Source organism: Tamandua tetradactyla, chromosome X, assembly GCF_023851605.1.
Source record: "Tamandua tetradactyla isolate mTamTet1 chromosome X, mTamTet1.pri, whole genome shotgun sequence".
Lineage (NCBI taxonomy): Eukaryota > Metazoa > Chordata > Mammalia > Pilosa > Myrmecophagidae > Tamandua > Tamandua tetradactyla.
The window spans coordinates 149,709,047-149,729,509 of NC_135353.1; the positions used below are offsets into that span (position 1 = coordinate 149,709,047).

The window sequence follows — 20,463 nt, forward strand, 5'->3', positions numbered from 1 at the left end:
TGGAAGAATCTGAACAGGACTGGAGTTAATTCTCCTTGGGATGTTTGGTAAAATTCCCCTGTGAGACCATCTTGTCCTGGGCTTTTCTTTATTGGGAGATTTTAAATCACTGAATCAATCTCTTCACTAGTTATTTGTTTGTTGAGATCTTCTATTTCTCCTTATGTCAGTGCAGGTAGTTTGCCAAAGCAAAAACAACAAAAGTGAAAATAGATGGATCATCAAAATTAAAAACTCTTGTACCTCAATAGGTTTTATCATGAAAGTAAAACGACAACATATACAATGGGAAAAACATCCGGAAACCATATATACGATAAGGGTTTATTATCTAGAATAGATAAAGAAATCCTACAACTCAGCAGCAAGAAGAAAAACAACTCAATTTGAAAATAGGCAAGAGAGGGGGCCAAGATGGTGGCTTAGTAAGGTGTGTGCATCTTAGTTCCTCCTCCAGAACAACTACTAAATAACCAAAAATAGTGCAGAACAGCTCCTGGAGCCACGACAGAAACTGGACACACAGTGTACCCCAGTCTGGACTGGCTGGACCTGCTGCGAGACTCTGCTGCGGTGAGCTCCCCGAGCGGCGCACGCTTCCCCGGGCCGGAGCAGCTGGCAGCCGGCGGTGCCCCTCCCTCCCTCCTTCCCGGACCGGCTGGGAGTCTCAGGGCTGGGAGTCTCAGATCGGCGAATTTCCCAAGTCGCGGTGGCCAGCGACCAGCGCCCCTCCCTCCTTCCCGGACCAGCTGGGAATCTCCGATCAGCGAATTCCCCAAGCCGCAGAGGCCAGCGACTGGCGCCCCTCCCCCACAGGCGGCTTCCAGGTCTGGCGGGGGGTCTCAATCAGCGAATTCCCCAAGCCGTGGCGGCCGGTGACCGGCGCCCCTCCCCCACAGGTGGCTTCCTGGTCCGGCGGCGGGTCTCGATCAGCGAATTCCCCAAGCCGCGGCAGCCGGCGACCGGCGCCCCTCCCCCACAGGTGGCTTCCTGGTCCGGCGGCGGGTCTCGATCAGCGAATTCCCCAAGCCGCGGCAGCCGGCGACCGGCGCCCCTCCCCCACAGGTCGCTACCCGGAGGGAAAGGAAAGAGTCTCCAACAGTAGCGGGGCCTGAGTCCAACCAAACACCAACAGTGGCGTTAAAGGACAAATTCTGACTACTAGAAGTAGGCCCCCAGCTCAGGCGAAACTGATCAAGGCGGAAGTCGCCTATTGGGCTAACTGAAAAAGAGGAAAGGGGGCGAAACAGAGCGTTCTGCGGCTGTTTCTATGGAGGCTTGGTTGCCTCTGGGCTCAGCGCCGGGATTACACAAGTTGCAACTGCCCCAAATGCAGAAACAGGCTTCTTTCAGGGCTCTCTACCACCTGACCCTTCCACAGGGGAGGGGTGAAATGCAACTCAGGCGGAATCCCTCTCTCAAGGAATTCAGATCCCAGGACTTCGCAATTTGAAGCCATTAAAACTAGCCTACAACCTTTTCTCTGTCTCCACCATGCACACAGCAGGGAGAGCCTTTCAAAGTTAAAGGAGCCACAACATCTTTTGCTGGTGGGACCAGCAGACAGACAAGCACCACATACTGGGCAGGATAAGAAAAACAGAGCCCAGAGACTTCAAAGGAAAGTCTTGCAACCTGCTGGGTCTCACACTCAGGGAAATCTGATTAAATGTCCAGACACCAACAAAAAATAACAAATCACACCAGGAAAATTGAAGACATGGCCCAGTCAAAGGAACAAACCAATAGTTCAAATGAGATACAGGAGCTGAGACAACTAATTCTGAATATACGAACAGAAATGGAAAACCTCTTCAAAAACCAAATCAATAAATTGAGGGAGGACATGAATAAGGCAAGGGATGAACAAAAAGAAGAAATGGAAAGTCTGAAAAAAAATCACAGAACTTATGGGAATGAAAGATACAGTAGAAGAGATGAAAAAAACAATGGAAACCTACAATGGTAGATTTCAAGAGACAGAGGTTAGAATTAGCGAACTGGAGGATGGAACATCTGAAATCCAAAAAGAAACAGAAACTATAGGGAAAAGAAAGGAAAAATTTGAGCAGGGGCTAAGGGAATTGAATGATAATGTGAAGTGCACAAATATACATGTTGTGGGTGTCCCAGAAGGAGAAGAGAAGGGAAAAGGAGGAGAAAAACTAATGGAAGAAATTATCACTGAAAATTTCCCAACTCTTATGAAAGACCTAAAATTACAGATCCAAGAAGTGCAGCGCACCCCACAGAGAATACATCCAAATAGGCGTTCTCCAAGACACTTACTAGTTAGAATGTCAGAGCTCAAAGAGAAAGAGAGGATCTTGAAAGCATCAAGAGAAAAACAATCCATCACATACAAGGGAAACACAATAAGACTATGTGTAGATTTCTCAGCAGAAACCATGGAGGCAAGAAGACAGTGGGATGATATATTTAAATTACTAAAAGAGAAAAACTGCCAACCAAGACTTCTATATCCAGCAAAATTGTCCTTCAAAAATGAGGGAGAAATTAAAACATTTTCAGACAAAAAGTCACTGAGAGAATTTGTGACCAAGAGACCAGCTCTGCAAGAAATACTAAAGGGAGCACTAGAGTCAGATACGAAAAGACAGAAGAGAGAGGTGTGGAGAAGAGTGTAGAAAGAAGGAAAGTCAGATATGATATATATAATACAAAAGGCAAAATGGTAGAGGAAAATATTATCCAAACAGTAATAACCCTCAATGTTAATGGACTGAATTCCCCAATCAAAAGACATAGACTGGCAGAATGGATTAAAAAACAGGATCCTTCTATATGCTGTCTACAGGAAACACATCTTAGATCCAAAGATAAACACAGGCTGAAAGTGAAAGGTTGGGAAAAGATATTTCATGCAAATAACAACCAGAAAAGAGCAGGAGTAGCTATACTAATATCCAACAAATTAGACTTCAAATATAAAATAATTAAAAAAGACAAAGAAGGATACTATCTACTAATAAAAGGAACAATTAAACAAGAAGACATAACAATCATAAATATTTACGCACCGAATCAGAATGCCCCAAAATACGTGAGGAATACACTGCAAATACTGAAAAGGGAAATAGACACATCTACCATAATAGTTGGAGACTTCAATTCCCCACTCTCATCAATGGACAGAACATCTAGACAGAGGATCAATAAAGAAATAAAGAATCTGAATATTACTATAAATGAGCTAGACTTAACAGACATTTATAGGACATTATACCCCACAACAGCACGATACACCTTTTTTTCAAGTGCTCATGGATCATTCTCAAAGATAGACCATATGCTGGGTCACAAAGCAAGTCTCAACAAATTTAAAAAAATTGAAACCATACACAACATTTTCTCAGATCATAAAGGAATGAAGTTGGAAATCAACAATAGGCAGAGTGCCAGAAAATTCACAAATACGTGGAAGCTCAACAACACACTCTTAAACAACAAGTGGGTCAAGGAAGAAATTACAAGAGAAATTAGTAAATATCTCGAGGCGAATGAAAATGAAAACACAACATATCAAAACCTATGGGATGCAGCAAAGGCAGTGCTAAGCGGGAAATTTATTGCCCTAAATGCCTATATCAAAAAAGAAGAAAAGGCAAAAATGCAGGAATTAACTGTCCACTTGGAAGAACTGGAGAGAGAACAGCAAACTAATCCCAAAGCAAGCAAAAGGACAGAAATAACAAAGATTAGAGCAGAAATAAATGAAATTGAAAACATGAAAACAGGGAAAATCAATAAGACCAGAATTTGGTTCTATGAGAAAATCAACAAGATTGATGGGCCCTTAGCAAGACTGACAAAAAGAAAAAGAGAGAGGACTCAAATAAATAAGATCAGAAATGGAAGAGGAGACGTAACTACTGACCTCACAGAAATAAAGGAGGTAATAACAGGATACTATGAACAACTTTATGCTAATAAATACAACAATGTAGATGAAATGGACAAGTTCCTAGAAAGGCATGAACAACCAACTTTGACTCAAGAAGGAATAGATGACCTCAACAAACCAATCACAAGTAAAGAAATTGAATCAGTCATTCAAAAGCTTCCCAAAAAGTAAAGCCCAGGACCAGACGGCTTCACATGTGAATTCTATCAAACATTCCAGAAAGAATTAGTACCAACCCTGTTCAAACTCTTCAAAAAAATTGAAGTGGAGGGAAAACTACCTAATTCATTCTATGAAGCCAACATCACCCTCATACCAAAACCAGGCAAAGATATTACAAAAAAGAAAAACTACAGACCAATCTCTCTAATGAATATAGATGCAAAAATCCTCAATAAAATTCTAGCAAATCGAATCCAGCAACACATTAAAAGAATTATACATCATGATCAAGTAGGATTCATCCCAGGTATGCAAGGATGGTTCAACATAAGAAAATCAATTAATGTAATACACCATATCAACAAACCAAAGCAGAAAAATCACATGATCATCTCAATTGATGCAGAGAAGGCATTTGACAAGATTCAACATCCTTTCCTGTTGAAAACACTTCAAAGGATAGGAATACAAGGGAACTTCCTTAAAATGATAGAGGGAATATATGAAAAACCCACAGCTAATATCATCCTCAATGGGGAAAATTGAAAACTTTCCCCCTAAGATCAGGAAAAGACAAGGATGTACATTATCACCACTGTTATTCAACATCGTATTGGAGGTTCTAGCCAGAGCAATTAGACAAGAAAAAGAAATACAAGGCATCAAAATTGGAAAGGAAGAAGTAAAACTATCACTGTTTGCAGATGATATGATACCATACGTCGAAAACCCTGAAAAATACACAGCAAAACTACTAGAGCTAATAAATGAGTACAGCAAAGTAGCAGGTTACAAGATCAACATTCAAAAATCTGTAGTGTTTCTATACACTAGCAATGAACAAGCTGAGGGGGAAATCAAGAAACGAATTCCATTTACAATTGCAACTAAAAGAATAAAGTACTTAGGAATAAATTTAACTAAAGAGACAAAAGACCTATACAAAGAAAACTACAAAAAACTGTTAAAAGAAATCACAGAAGACCTAAATAGATGGAAGGGTACATACCGTGTTCATGGATTGGAAGACTAAATATAGTTAAGATGTCAATCCTACCTAAATTGATTTAAAGATTCAACGCAATACCAATCAAAATCCCAACAACTTATTTTTCGGAAATAGAAAAACCAATAAGCAAATTTATCTGGAAGGGCAGGGTGCCCCGAATTGCTAAAAGTATCTTGAGGAAAAAAAACGAAACTGGAAGTCTCATGCTGCCTGACTTTAAGGCATATTATGAAGCCACAGTGGTCAAAACAGCATGGTATTGGCATAAAGATAGATATATCGACCAATGGAATCGAATAGAGTGCTCAGATATAGACCCTCTCATCTATGGACATTTGATCTTTAATAAGGCAGTCAAGCCAACTCACCTGGGACAGAACAGTCTCTTCAATAAATGGTGCCTAGAGAACTGGATATCCATATGTAAAAGAATGAAAGAGGACCCGTATCTCACACCCTATACAAAAGTTAACTCAAAATGGATCAAAGATCTAAACATTAGGTCTAAGACCATAAAACAGAGGAAAATATAGGGAGATATCTTATGAATCTTACAACTGGAGGCGGTTTTATGGACCTTAAACCTAAAGCAAGAGCACTGAAGAAAGAAAGAAATAAATGGGAGCTCCTCAAAATTAAACACTTTTGTGCATCAAAGAACTTCATCAAGAAAGTAGAAAGACAGCCTACACAATGGGAGACAATATTTGGAAATGACATATCAGATAAAGGGCTAGTATCCAGAATTTATAAAGAGACTGTTCAACTCAACAACAAAAAGACAGCCAACCCAATTACAAAATGGGAAAAAGACTTGAACAGACACCTATCAGAAGAGGAAATACAAATGGCCAAAAGGCACATGAAGAGATGCTCAATGTCCCTGGCCATTAGAGAAATGCAAATCAAAACCACAATGAGATATCATCTCACACCCACCAGAATGGCCATTATCAACAATACAGAAAATGACAAGTGCTGGAGAGGATGCGGAGAAAGAGGCCCACTTATCCACTACTGGTGGGAATGTCAAATGGTGCAACCACTGTGGAAGGCAGTTTGGCGGTTCCTCAAAAAGCTGAATATAGAATTGCCATACGACCCAGCAATACCATTGCTAGGTATCTACTCAGAGGACTTAAGGGCAAAGACACAAACGGACATTTGCACACCAATGTTTACAGCAGCATTATTTACAATTGCAAAGAGATGGAAACAGCCAAAATGTCCATCAACAGACGAGTGGCTAAACAAACTGTGGTATATACATACGATGGAATATTATGCAGCTTTAAGACAGGATAAACTTATGAAGCATGTAATAACATGGATGGACCTAGAGAACATTATGCTGAGTGAGACTAGCCAAAAACTAAAGGACAAATACTGTATGGTCCCACTGATGTGAACTGACATTCGAGAATAAACTTGGAATATGTCATTGGTAACAGAGACCATCAGGAGATAGAAATAGGGTAAGATAATGGGTAATTGGAGCTGAAGGGATACAGACGGTGCAACAGGACTGGATACAAAAACTCAGAAATGGACAGCACAATACTACCTAATTGTAATGCAATTATGTTAAAACACTGAATGAAGCTGCATCTGAGGTATAGTTTTTTTTATTTTTTTAATTTATTTTTATTTTTATTTTTTCTCTCTATTATCATTTTATTTCTTTTTCTAAATCGATGCAAATGTACTAAGAAATGAATATGCATCTATGTGATGATATTAAGAATTATTGATTGAATATATAGAATGGAATGATTTCTAAATGTTGTGTTAGTTAATTTTTTTAATTAATAAAAAAATAATAAGAAATAAGAGGGGGAACAAATGTTAAAATAAATTCAGTTTGAAAGGCTAGTGGTAAATGAAAGCGAGGGGTAAGGGGTATGGTATGTATAGTTTTTTTTCTCTATTATCATTTTATTTCTTTTTCTGTTGTCTTTATTTCTTTTTCTAAATCGATGCAAATGTACTAAGAAATGATGAATATGCAACTATGTGATGATATTAAGAATTACTGATTGTATATGTAGAATGGAATGATATCTTAATGTTTTGTTTGTTAATTTTTTTAATTAATCAAAAAAGTTAAAAAAAAAATGGGCAAAAGACTTGATTTGCCATTTCTCTGAAGAAGACAGACAAATGACCAAAAGAACATAAAAAGATGCTCAACATAGTTGGCTAGTAGGGAAATGCAAATCAAAACCACAGTGAGATACCATTAAGATGCCATTTCACCCACACTTGTATGGTTACTATGAAAAAAAAATGGAAAATTACAAGTGTTGGAGAGGATGTGGAAAAATAGGAACATTCATTCACTACTGACAGGAAGGTAAACTGGTGCAGGTGCTGTGAAAAAAAGTTTGGCAGTTCCTCAGAAAGGTAAGTATAGAATTACCATATGACCCGGAAATCCCACTTTTAGGTAGATACCCAAAAGAAGTGAAAGCAGGGACTTAAACAGTTATTTCCACAATCATGTTCATAATTGGCACTGTCTATAACTGCCAAAAGATGGAAGCAACCCAAGTGTCCACCAACCAAAGGCTGGGTAAACAAAATGCACTATATGCACACAATGTAATATTATGAAGCCATAAAAAGGAATGAAGTTCTGATACATATGACAACATGGATGAACCATGAAGACATTATGTTGAATGAAACAAGCCAGACACAAAACGATAGATACTGTAGAATTTCACTGATAAAAAATAATTAGAATAAGCCAACTTAAAGAGTCAGAACCTAGAATATAGGTTCCCAGAGGATGGAGTGAGGGTAAGGCACAGGGAACTAAGGCTTAAAAGGTATAGGGTTTATATTTGGTACAATGGAAAACTTTTGGTAATAGACAGTAGTGATAATAGTGCAACCCTGTGAATGTAATTAACAGCACTGAAATATGTATCTGAACACAGTTAACGAGGACATTTTACATTTTTATATATGTTACTAGAATAATTATAAAAAAAAAATCCATGGAACTGCACAACCCAAACGGTGACCCCCTAAGTTAAATCATGGACTACGTGCTTTCACCAATTATAACAATGTATCACACCAATGCAAGGCGTTAATTATAGGGCACTATACAGAAATCCTATATTTTATGTACGATTATTCTGTAAACCCACAACTTCAATAAAAAAGGAAAGAAGAAGAAAAATCATTCATGAGATATTGGCAAAAATATTTGCAAAATCTTCTTATGGTGGGGTGAATTGCCCAGCATGACAGCCTGGCTGGTAATAAATATGCTGACACAGCTGGTACCATGGAATGAGCAAGAACAGGCTTACTGCTCTGGACTTCAGAATGAGTGAGGCTGCCATTAATGCAAAAGAGCAATTACTGCCTGCGAATTTACATTCCATTGTTTGACAAATATAAATCTGGACAGTTAGGTAAGGTGCAACTTAGTCAGTAGGAAGATATAGGATTTTAGCAATTGTCCTTCGACAGCAGACTAAAGTCTTTTTTCATTTTTATTTCATTATAAAAGAATTACATTTTTTGGCATATTTTAGGGAGGGAAATTGATGGTATATTTAATTCTAAATGCCCATACCCTAAGATTCAGTCATTCCGTTTCTAGGAATCTAACCTACAGAAATACTTTCATGTGTTCACAAATTTTCCCACCCTCCAAACACACACACTCACCTTTCATTGCTCATTATATTTAATATAGGAAAATTTGAAATCCTAAATGTCCACCCATAGGGAAATGGCTAAATAAATTATGGTAATCTATACTATGGATAATCTGTAAATGACATTAATACAAGCACAGATTTTCAAGGTGAAGCCAAAAACGCAAGCTATAGAACATGTATACTTTAAACCCCATTTATGTGAAGAAAGAAAACTCGGTATGGGACTGAAGGCGGTGCTTTCATTTTTTTGTTTGTTTTGCGATTTTTTTCTTTTTGTGTGTTTTTGTTTATTTGCTTTTTTTACTCTACATTTCAGTATAGTCTGTATTTTTACAATGAGCATGTCTTTTGTAACTTATAAAATTAAAAGTACAAGTTTAAAGGTAATGTAAACAAATACATAACCATATGAATAATACAAAAATGAGCTACAGTGCTCACTTCGGCAGCACATATACTAAAATTGGAACAATACAGAGAAGATTAGCATGGCCCCTCTGCAAGGATGACACTCAAATTTGTGAAGCATTCCATATTTTTAAAAAAAAAAAGAGCTACAAACCCACTCTCTAGGGAGCTGTTGTTTATATTTCGGTAATATAAATCCTTGAAAATATTTTCCAATGAAATTGTATGATTACAAACTTTCATAGCCTGCATTAAAAAAAATCAACTTCTCCCAGATATTATTCTTTGAAAGCATTATTTTTGCATGGCTGCATACTTTGCTATCGTCTTGGGTGTACCATATTTATTTAAATAATACTTTATTTTGGAAAAATTGGGTTTTTTTTCTATAAAACCACTCTGGTCACCATTCTTGTACATAAATCTATGCACATCTCTATTTTTTATATAATTTTTAATATTTTGTTATAAAAATTTTTCTGTGGCCAAATATGGCCATCATTTATTACTTTACCAGGCCAAAGAGAAAGAACAGTGTTAGCATTTTTGAGAAAGGCTGTACCAATTAAACTTACACCAGAAATGTGTAAGTGTTGGTAAGAGAGTATTTAAAGTATTAAAATGTTTTGATCATTGCTATTTTGAAAAACAAAAACAGGATTTATCTGTGTTTTTGTTTGTACTCTTTGATTAGTAAAGCTAAACATGCTTTCATTTGCTTATTAACTGCTCGCATTTGTTAGAGAACTGCTTGTTTATACCTCTGTGCATTTTTCACCTTTAGTACTTCTGTTCCAAGAACTCTGGAGACTAATGCATTAAACGTTCTTGAACAAAATTTCCTTGCAACAAAACACCTTGGTTAACTTTGTCTAAGGTATAGAGAAAGTTTTAAAAAGATATGAAAGATGAAAATGCAATAGAATTTTACACCTCACTGAAATACAGCTCAGGTATAATCACTTTTTTAGTCAGCATCTTTGTATTTAAGGTTAAAATTATTTTTCCCTTACCATTGAATTCTTCAATTTCCAGCTCTGGAGCTACCAGGTAATACTGTTCACAGAGCATCTTGGCTGTTTCATATGCATCTACAAGGAAAGAAAAAAAAGTTTAGTTGCTGCACTAACAGAGGCACAAATATGTTTATATGGTATATGAAGATAGATAAATATATAGAATAAAAAACAAGAAAAATTTCTAAACTGACAGATTTAGAATTAACCAACTATTGCCTTACAAAATTAGAGCCTTTTCTGGAATTGTCATGACCAAACCAAATTTTCTCCTTCCTTTAAGTTTTAATGACCTTAAATCTGTCTTAAAATTGAAAGTGTGAATTAATGACAGCACAGCTAGCCCTATAACAAAAGGCATATTTGTTTAACTTTTAAGTACTACCTAAAAAGCATTTTTCACAAAAATCTATTAACACCACAGAACCAAATTCAATTGTAGCCAAAAAGATACATGTTGTGATTTCAAAAATAATAATGCTGTCTTAGAACTTGCCAGAGTTATTTAAAAACTAAATATCAATAAGCATTTGTTGAATAAATGAGTGCTTCCATGAGCCATAAAATTTAAATTACTTGAGACACTACTATTGCTTAAAAATATCTTTTAAATTAGTTCAAGGTATCAGATTGGGGTTGATATTTACCATTAAAGTATGAGAAGCAACACTTTGCTTTTGAAAGGAAAAAAAAAGCCTAGGGTAACAAACTCAGGGCCATTACAGAAATAGCTGGAAGAGAGAATTTAGGGGGCTGCATCCCAAAGGATGGGGAACAAATTCATAAAGCAAAAGTCCATTCACAGATATTTCGTGGATGACTTTTCCCTTGAACTACAAAGTATTGGAGGTCTAAGTTTGTGTTACACTTGTTAATAACTCTCATACATTCAGTATAGTGTCTGTAGAGACAAGTATTCCATGGTTCAATAAAATTTAAAACTTTTTAAAAGCAGCTTTATTTAGATATAATTCACATACCATAAAATCTTCCCATTTAAAATGTTGAGAGTCGATGTTTTTTGTATATTCAAAGAGTTGTACAATCATGATCATAATCCAATTTTAGAACTTTTTTATTTTGGAGGGGGTGGTACATGGCCTGAGAATCAAACCCGGATTTCCAGCATGGAAGGTTAAGTATTCTACCACTGAACCATCCATGTGCACCCTCAAGTTTAGAACATTTTATCATCCCCCAATAAAACCCCAAGACAACAACTGGCGGTCACTACCCCCCCACCACGGCCCCCAGCCCTAGGCAAACACAGATCTACTTCCTGTCTCTGTAGATTTGCTAGTCTGGACATTTCACATAAATGGAATCACACAATAAATGGTCTTTTGTTACTGGAACCTTTCACTTAGCCTAATGTTTTCAAGTTTCATTCATACTGTAGCATGTATCAGTACTTCTGTTTTTATGGCCAAATAAAAGTCCATTGCATAGCTTAAATTTTAAGTATTCCCACCTAACAGTATTTTTCATAAAAATCTATGAGCTTACACATTTTGCTTACATAGTTAACATACATTTGGGTCATTTCCACTTTTTGGCTATTATGAACAAGCTTCTATGAGCATTCATGTATAAGATTTGCAAGGACATATGTTTTCAATTCTCTTGGGTATAGTCCTAGGAGGGAATTGCTGGGTCCTATGGTTACTCTTTTAACCTTCTGAGGAACAGCCAGACTCTTTTTCAGAGCAAGAGGATTTTTTTTTTAAGTTTCACCTTTGTACTTTCTAAAGAACAGATATTCGATTACTTGAAAATGCTTCATGGGCACATGCGAAATTTCTCAACAGGTTATCAGCTCTTTGTAGACAGTTTCATACTTCTTTTATATTCCTCACATCAATACTTTACATAAAGTAGACACTTAAGATTCAAGAGGTAAGAGTAAGAAGAGAAGGAAGGAAAGGAAGAAAGAAATAAGGGTAAAAAATAAGCCCCTCCTACGGAGGACGTGCCCAGAGCTCGTGGAGTACTTGGGCCACGTGCATTAAATTGGGAGGACTTCCGGAAAAGATGGCAGCTTAGTAAGACGCGTGGATCTTAGTTCCTCTTCCAGAACAGCTACTAGGGGAGTAGAAACGATACAGAACAGCTCCCGGAGCCACGACAGAGATAAAAAAGACAGCGTACCCCAACCTAGAATGGCTGATTGGCTGGGAGAAACCGCTCCGGTGAGATCGTGGAGGGGCGCGGGCTTCCCCGGGCCGGGGCGGCAAGCGGCCGGAGTCCCTCCCTTCCTCCTTCCCGGGCCAGCTGGGAGAAGTGGACAGGCAGTCCCCTCAAGCCGCGGCGGCTGGCGACCCCCCCCACGCGCGGGCCCCCAGACCAACTGGGAGAATTGGTTCAGAGACGCCCAGGCAGCAGAGAATGGTGACCGGGGTCCCTTCCAGACACGTGACTTCCCGGTCCGGCTGGGAACGGTGCACTCTCCCGGGCTGCGGCGGCTGGCGCCCTCCCGCCACGCTTGGCGCCCCGGGCCAACTAGGAGATTCGACAGGCGCTCTCCCAGGCTGCGGCCGCTGGCAACCCTTCCTGCGTTCGGATCCCCGGGCCGGCTGGCACTCTTCCAAGCCGCTTCGGCTGGCGAACCTCCCCCACAGCGAGAGTTTTCCAAAGTTAAAGGACCCACAGCACCTTTTACTGGTGGGACCCGCAGACAAACGTGTGCCACGAGCGCCACCTATTGGGCAGGATAAGAAAAATAGAACCCAGAGATTTCACAGAAAAATCTTTCAACCTGTTGGGTCCAACACCCAGGGAAATCTGACTAAATGCCCAGACGCCAGCAGAAGACAACGGATCACGCTCAGAAAATTGAAAATATGGCCCAGTCAAAGGAGCAAATCAATAGTTCAAATGAGATACAGGAGCTGAGACAACTAATGCTGAATATACGAACAGAAATGGAAAACCTCTTCAAAAACGAAATCGATAAATTGAGGGAGGACATGAAGAAGACATGGGCTGAACAAAAAGAAGAAATAGAAAAACTGAAAAAACAAATCACAGAGCTTATGGAAGTGAAGGATAAAGTAGAAAAGATGGAAAAAACAATGGATACCTACAATGATAGATTTAAAGAGACAGTAGATAGAATTAGTGATTTGGAGGATGGAACATCTGAAGTCCAAAAAGAAACAGAAACTATAGGGAAAAGAATGGAAAAATTTGAACAGGGGATCAGGGAACTCAAGGACAATATGAACCGCACAAATATACGTATTGTGGGTGTCCCAGAAGGAGAAGAGAAGGGAAAAGGAGGAGAAAAACTAATGGAAGAAATTATCACTGAAAATTTCCCAACTCTTATGAAAGACCAAAAATTACAGATCCAAGAAGTGTAGCGCACCCCAAAGAGAATAGACCCAAATAGGCATTCTTCAAGACACTTACTAGTTAGAATGTCAGAGCTCAAAGAGAAAGAGAGGATCTTGAAAGCAGCAAGAGAAAAACAATCCATCACATACAAGGGAAACACAATAAGACTATGTGTAGATTTCTCAGCAGAAACCATGGAGGCTAAAAGACAGTGGGATGATATATTTAAATTACTAAAAGAGAAAAACTGCCAACCAAGACTCCTATATCCAGCAAAATTGTTCTTCAAAAATGAGGGAGAAATTAAAACATTTTCAGACAAAAAGTCACTGAGAGAATTTGTGACCAAGAGACCAGCTCTGCAAGAAATACTAAAGGGAGCACTAGAGTCAGATACGAAAAGACAGAAGAGAGAGGTGTGGAGAAGAGTGTAGAAAGAAGGAAAGTCAGATATGATATATATAATACAAAAGGCAAAATGGTAGAGGAAAATATTACCCAAACAGTAATAACCCTCAATGTTAATGGACTGAATTCCCCAATCAAAAGACATAGATTGGCAGAATGGATTAAAAAACAGGATCCTTCTATATGCTGTCTACAGGAAACACATCTTAGATCCAAAGATAAACATAGGTTGAAAGTGAGAGGTTGGGAAAAGATATTTCATGCAAATAACAACCAGAAAAGAGCAGGAGTGGCTATACTAACATCCAACAAATTAGACTTCAAATGTAAAACAGTTAAAAGAGACAAAGAAGGACACTATCTACTAATAAAAGGAACAATTAAACAAGAAGACATAACAATCATAAATATTTATGCACCGAACCGGAATGCCCCTAAATACATCAGGAATACACTGCAAACACTGAAAAGGGAAATAGACACATCTACCATAATAGTTGGAGACTTCAATTCACCACTCTCATCAATGGACAGAACATCTAGACAGAGGATCAACAAAGAAATAGAGAATCTGAATATTACTATAAATGAGCTAGACTTAACAGACATTTATAGGACATTACATCCCACAACAGCAGGATACACCTTTTTCTCAAGTGCTCATGGATCATTCTCAAAGATAGACCATATGCTGGGTCACAAAGCAAGTCTCAACAAATTTGAAAAGATTGAAATCATACACAACACTTTCTCGGATCATAAAGGAATGAAGTTGGAAATCAATAATAGGCGGAGTGCCAGAAAATTCACAAATACGTGGAGGCTCAACAACACACTCTTAAACAACGAGTGGGTCAAAGAAGAAATAGCAAGAGAAATTAGTAAATACCTCAAGGCGAATGAAAACGAAAACACAACATATCAAAACTTATGGGACGCAGCAAAGGCAGTGCTAAGAGGGAAATTTATTGCTCTAAATGCCTATATCAGAAAAGAAGAAAAGGCAAAAATGCAGGAATTAACTGTCCACTTGGAAGAAATGGAGAAAGAACAGCAAACTAATCCCAGAGCAAGCAAAAGGACAGAAATAACAAAGATTAGAGCAGAAATAAATGAAATTGAAAACAGTAGAGAAAATCAATAAGACCAGAAGTTGGTTCTATGAGAAAATCAATAAGATTGATGGGCCCTTAGCAAGATTGACAAAAAGAAGAAGAGAGAGGATGCAAACAAATAAGATCAGAAATGGAAGAGGAGACATAACTACTGACCTCACAGAAATAAAGGAGGTAATAACAGGATACTATGAACAACTTTATGCTAATAAATACAACAATTTAGAGGAAATGGACGGGTTCCTGGAAAGACATGAACAATCAACTTTGACTCAAGAAGAAATAAATGACCTCAACAAACCAATCACAAGTAAAGAAATTGAATTAGTCATTCAAAAGCTTCCTAAAAAGAAAAGTCCAGGACCAGACGGCTTCACATGTGAATTCTACCAAACATTCCAGAAAGAATTAGTACCAACTCTCCTCAAACTCTTCAAAAAAATCGAAGTGGAGGGAAAACTACCTAATTCATTCCATGAAGCCAACATCACCCTCATACCAAAACCAGGCAAAGATATTACAAAAAAAGAAAACTACAGACCAATCTCTCTAATGAATATAGATGTAAAAATCCTCAATAAAATTCTAGCAAATCGTATCCAACAACACATTAAAAGAATTATACATCATGATCAAGTAGGATTCATCCCAGGTATGCAAGGATGGTTCAACATAAGAAAATCAATTAATGTAATACACCATATCAACAAATCAAAGCAGAAAAATCACATGATCATCTCAATTGATGCAGAGAAGGCATTTGACAAGATTCAACATTCTTTCCTGTTGAAAACACTTCAAAAGATAGGAATACAAGGGAACTTCCTTAAAATGATACAGGGAATATATGAACAACCCACAGCTAATATCATCCTCAATGGGGAAAAATTGAAAACTTTCCCCCTAAGATCAGGAACAAGACAAGGATGTCCACTATCACCACTATTATTCAACATTGTGTTGGAGGTTCTAGCCAGAGCAATTAGACAAGAAAAAGAAATACAAGGCATCAACATTGGAAAGGAAGAAGTAGAACTATCACTGTTTGCAGACAATATGATAGTATACGTCGAAAACCCGGAAAAATCCACAACAAAACTACTAGAGCTAATAAATGAGTACAGCAAAGTAGCAGGTTACAAGGTCAACATTCAAAAATCTGTAGCATTTCTATACACTAGTAATGAACAAGCTGAGGGGGAAATCAAGAAACGAATCCCATTTACAATTGCAACTAAAAGAATAAAATACCTAGGAATAAATTTAACTAAAGAGACAAAAAACCTATATAAAGAAAACTACAAAAAACTGCTAAAAGAAATCACAGAAGACCTAAATAGATGGAAGGGCATACCGTGTTCATGGATTGGAAGACTAAATATAGTTAAGATGTCAATCCTACCTAAATTGATTTACAGATTCAATGCAATACCAATCAAAATCCCAACAACTTATTTTTCAGAAATAGAAAAACCAATAAGCCAATTTATCTGGAAGGGCAGGGTGCCCCGAATTGCTAAAAACATCTTGAGGAAAAAAAACGAAGCTGGAGGTCTCGCGCTGCCTGACTTTAAGGCATATTATGAAGCCACAGTGGTCAAAACAGCATGGTATTGGCATAAAGATAGATATATCGACCAATGGAATCGAATAGAGTGCTCAGATATAGACCTTCTCATCTATGGACATTTGATCTTTGATAAGGCAGTCAAGCCAACTCACCTGGGACAGAACAGTCTCTTCAATAAATGGTGCCTAGAGAACTGGATATCCATATGCAAAAGAATGAAAGAAGACCCGTATCTCACACCCTATACAAAAGTTAACTCAAAATGCATCAAAGATCTAAACATTAGGTCTAAGACCATAAAACAGTTAGAGGAAAATGTAGGGAGATATCTTATGAAACTTACAATTGGAGGCGGTTTTATGGACCTTACACCTAAAGCAAGAGCACTGAAGAAGGAAATAAATAAATGGGAGCTCCTCAAAATTAAACACTTTTGTGCATCAAAGAACTTCATCAAGAAAGTAGAAAGACAGCCTACACAATGGGAGACAATATTTGGAAATGACATATCAGATAAAGGGCTAGTATCCAGAATTTATAAAGAGACTGTTCAACTCAACAACAAAAAGACAGCCAACCCAATTACAAAATGGGAAAAAGACTTGAACAGACACCTCTCAGAAGAGGAAATACAAATGGCCAAAAGGCACATGAAGAGATGCTCAATGTCCCTGGCCATTAGAGAAATGCAAATCAAAACCACAATGAGATATCATCTCACACCCACCAGAATGGCCATTATCAACAAAACAGAAAATGACAAGTGCTGGAGAGGATGCGGTGAAAGAGGCACACTTATCCACTGTTGGTGGGAATGTCAAAGGGTGCAACCACTGTGGAAGGCAGTTTGGCGGTTCCTCAAAAAGCTGAATATAGAATTGCCATACGACCCAGCAATACCATTGCTGGGTATCTACTCAAAGGACTTAACAGCAAAGACACAAACAGACATTTGCACACCAATGTTTACAGCAGCGTTATTTACAATTGCAAAGAGATGGAAACAGCCAAAATGTCCATCAACAGACAAGTGGCTAAACAAACTGTGGTATATACATACGATGGAATATTATGCAGCTTTAAGACAGAATAAACGTATGAAGCATGTAATAACCTGGATGGACCTAGAGAACATTATGCTGAGTGAGTCTAGCCAAAAACTAAAGGACAAATACTGTATTGTCCCAATGATGTGAACTGACATTCGAGAATAAACTTGGAATATGTCATTGGTAACAGAGTCCAGCAGGAGTTAGAAACAGGGTAAGATAATGGGTAATTGGAGCTGAAGGGATACAGACTGTGCAACAGGACTAGATACAAAAACTCAAAAATGGACAGCATAATAATACCTAATTGTAAAGTAATCATGTTAAAACACTGAATGAAGCTGCATCTGAGCTATAGGTGTTTTTTTTTTGTCTGTCTGTCTTTTTTTTGTACTATTATTATTATTTTTATTTTTTCTCTATATTAACATTCTATATCTTTTTGTGTTGTTTTGCTAGTTCTTCTAAATCAATGCAAATGTACTAAGAAATGATGATCATGCATCTATGTGATGATGTTAAGAATTACTGATTGCATATGTAGAATGGAATGATTTCTAAATGTTGGGTTAATTTCTTTTTTTTTCTTTAATTAATAATAAAAAAAAAGTAAAAAAAAATAAGCTCCAAATAATTTAAATATGTTAAAATTTGACAATATGAACCCCAAATAATACAAAGATAAGGTTAGGGTATGTTCAGACAGTAAGTTTTGATTCACTTAACTTGAATTGCTACCAAATTAAAAATTTAAATATTGCTTAGCCTCAGAGTAAGAATTCTAATTTATTAAACTCTTAGAATTAAATCACTATATAGAATCACCGAGATGTTAAAATGACTCCATGACAAGACGATTTAATGAGGAATAGCAATAAGAAGAGGAACGTTTTCTTAAAAGAATTGATTTTTTAAAGAAAATAGACATTTAATTAGGATTGAACTTAAAATCTAAAAAAGTTAAAATTTAGAATTATACCAAATTCAAAAGTTTTTTTAAACTTATAATAGGCCCCAACAAATACCTGTAAAGTACTCTTAAAAAGAAAAAAAAAAAAATCAGGACACTTTTCTTGGCTACACCACCAAACAATGCTACATCTCCACCTAGTGACATGATAACAGCAAGACGACCAAGAACTTACAAGGCCACTATTGTAGTTTGCTAGCTGCTGGAGTGCAATGTACCAGAAACAGAATGGCTTTTCAAAAGGGGAATTTAATAAGTTACAAGTTTACAGTTCTAACGCATGAAAATGTCCAAATTAAAGCAATTCTATAGAAATGTCCAATCTAAGGCATCCAGGGACAGATTTCTTGATTTAAGAATGTCAATGAAGTTTTTCTCTCTCAAGTGGAAAGGCACATGGCAAACATGGTCAGGGTTTCTCTCTCAACTGGAAGGGTACAGGGTGAACACGTATGGGGTCATCTGCTACCTTTCTCTCCTGGCTTCCTGTTTCATGAAGCTCCCTGGGAGGCATTTTTCTTCTTCATCCCCAAAGGTCACTGGCTGGTAGACTCTGCTTCTCATGGCTATGTCATTCTTTTCTGCTCTCTCTGAATCTCCCTTTTATAGGATTCCAGCAAAGTAATCAAGACCCACCTAGAGTGGATGGAAACATGTCTCCACCTAATCCAGCTTAGATGGCCACTTGTTTTTTTTAATTAATTTTCCAATTTTTTAAAAAAATATAAGACAAACTATTTTTTATTAATTTTAATTTTTTAAAAAAATAGAACAGCAAATAAATGCAAACATTCTTAACTTTTGATCATTCCGTTCTACATATACAATCAGTAATTCACAATATCATCACATAGTTGAATATTCAACATCATGATCATTTCTTAGAACATTTGCATCAGTTCAGAAAAGAACAGGGGGCACGTGCTGCTCATATGCCTTTTCTGGGGCACATATGGCTTCAAACCATCACAGGGTGTGTTCCCTCTTCTTCAATTTTTTTTTGGGGGGGAAGAATTTGAGCAGCACTGGTGTTAATTCTTCATGGAATGTTTGGTACAATTCCCCTGTGGAGCCATCTGGTCATGGACTTTTCTTTGTTGAGTGGTTTTTGATTATTGATTTACTCTCGTTACTCAGCAACTGGTTTGAGATCTCCTATTTCTTCCTCAGTCAGCAAAGGTAGTTTCTGTGTTTACAGAAATTTTTCCATTTCATCTCATTTCTCTAGTTTCTTGGCATACTGTTGTTCATAGTATTCTCTTATAACCCTTTTAATTTCCTTTTATTTCTTGGCTGGCAGTTGTTTTTCCTCAGTGATTTAAGTATTTCAACCCACTGCCTCCTACCCCTCATGGTTTCTGATGGGAAATCAGCACTTCACGTAATTGGGACTCCCTTATACACAACACATTATGTTTCTCTTGCAGCTTTCAGAACTCTCTTCTTGTCCTTTACATTTGACAGTTTGATTACCACGTGTCTAGGTGTATTTCTCTTCAAGTTGATCCTGTTTGGTGTTCAACGGGCTCCTTGGATGTGAATATTCACATCTTTTGCCAAGCTTGCGAGGTTTGCCGTCATTAGTTCTTTGAGTAATATTCCTTCAGTTCCTTTCTCTCCTTTTCCCTCTGGGACTCCCATAATGTATATACTGATATGCCTGATGGTATCCCACAGGTCTCTTAGGCTATTTTTGCTTTTTCTAATAGTTTTTTTCTTTCTGGTTCTCAGCCTGACTCCTTTCAATTGTCCTGTCTTTGAATTCACTGACTCTTTCTTCTGTTAGCTCTGATCTGCTGCTGAAACTATCTTGGG

General features: G+C 37.5%; 1 protein-coding gene and 1 non-coding gene across 3 annotated transcripts in view; one reads left to right on the forward strand and one right to left on the reverse strand.

Annotated features, from left to right (window-relative positions):
• Window positions 1–20,463, reverse strand: part of PDK3 (pyruvate dehydrogenase kinase 3) — a 368,168-nt gene that overhangs the window by 26,529 nt on the left and 321,176 nt on the right. For both annotated transcript variants that reach the window (XM_077144969.1, XM_077144968.1), the window contains exon 6: window positions 10,198–10,275. In XM_077144969.1, coding sequence (XP_077001084.1) covers window positions 10,198–10,275 — 78 coding nt within the window. The remainder of the gene's footprint in view (window positions 1–10,197; window positions 10,276–20,463) is intronic.
• Window positions 9,210–9,316, forward strand: LOC143672215 (U6 spliceosomal RNA). Its single transcript, XR_013169684.1, has one exon. It is a non-coding gene; the product is annotated as a U6 spliceosomal RNA (small nuclear RNA).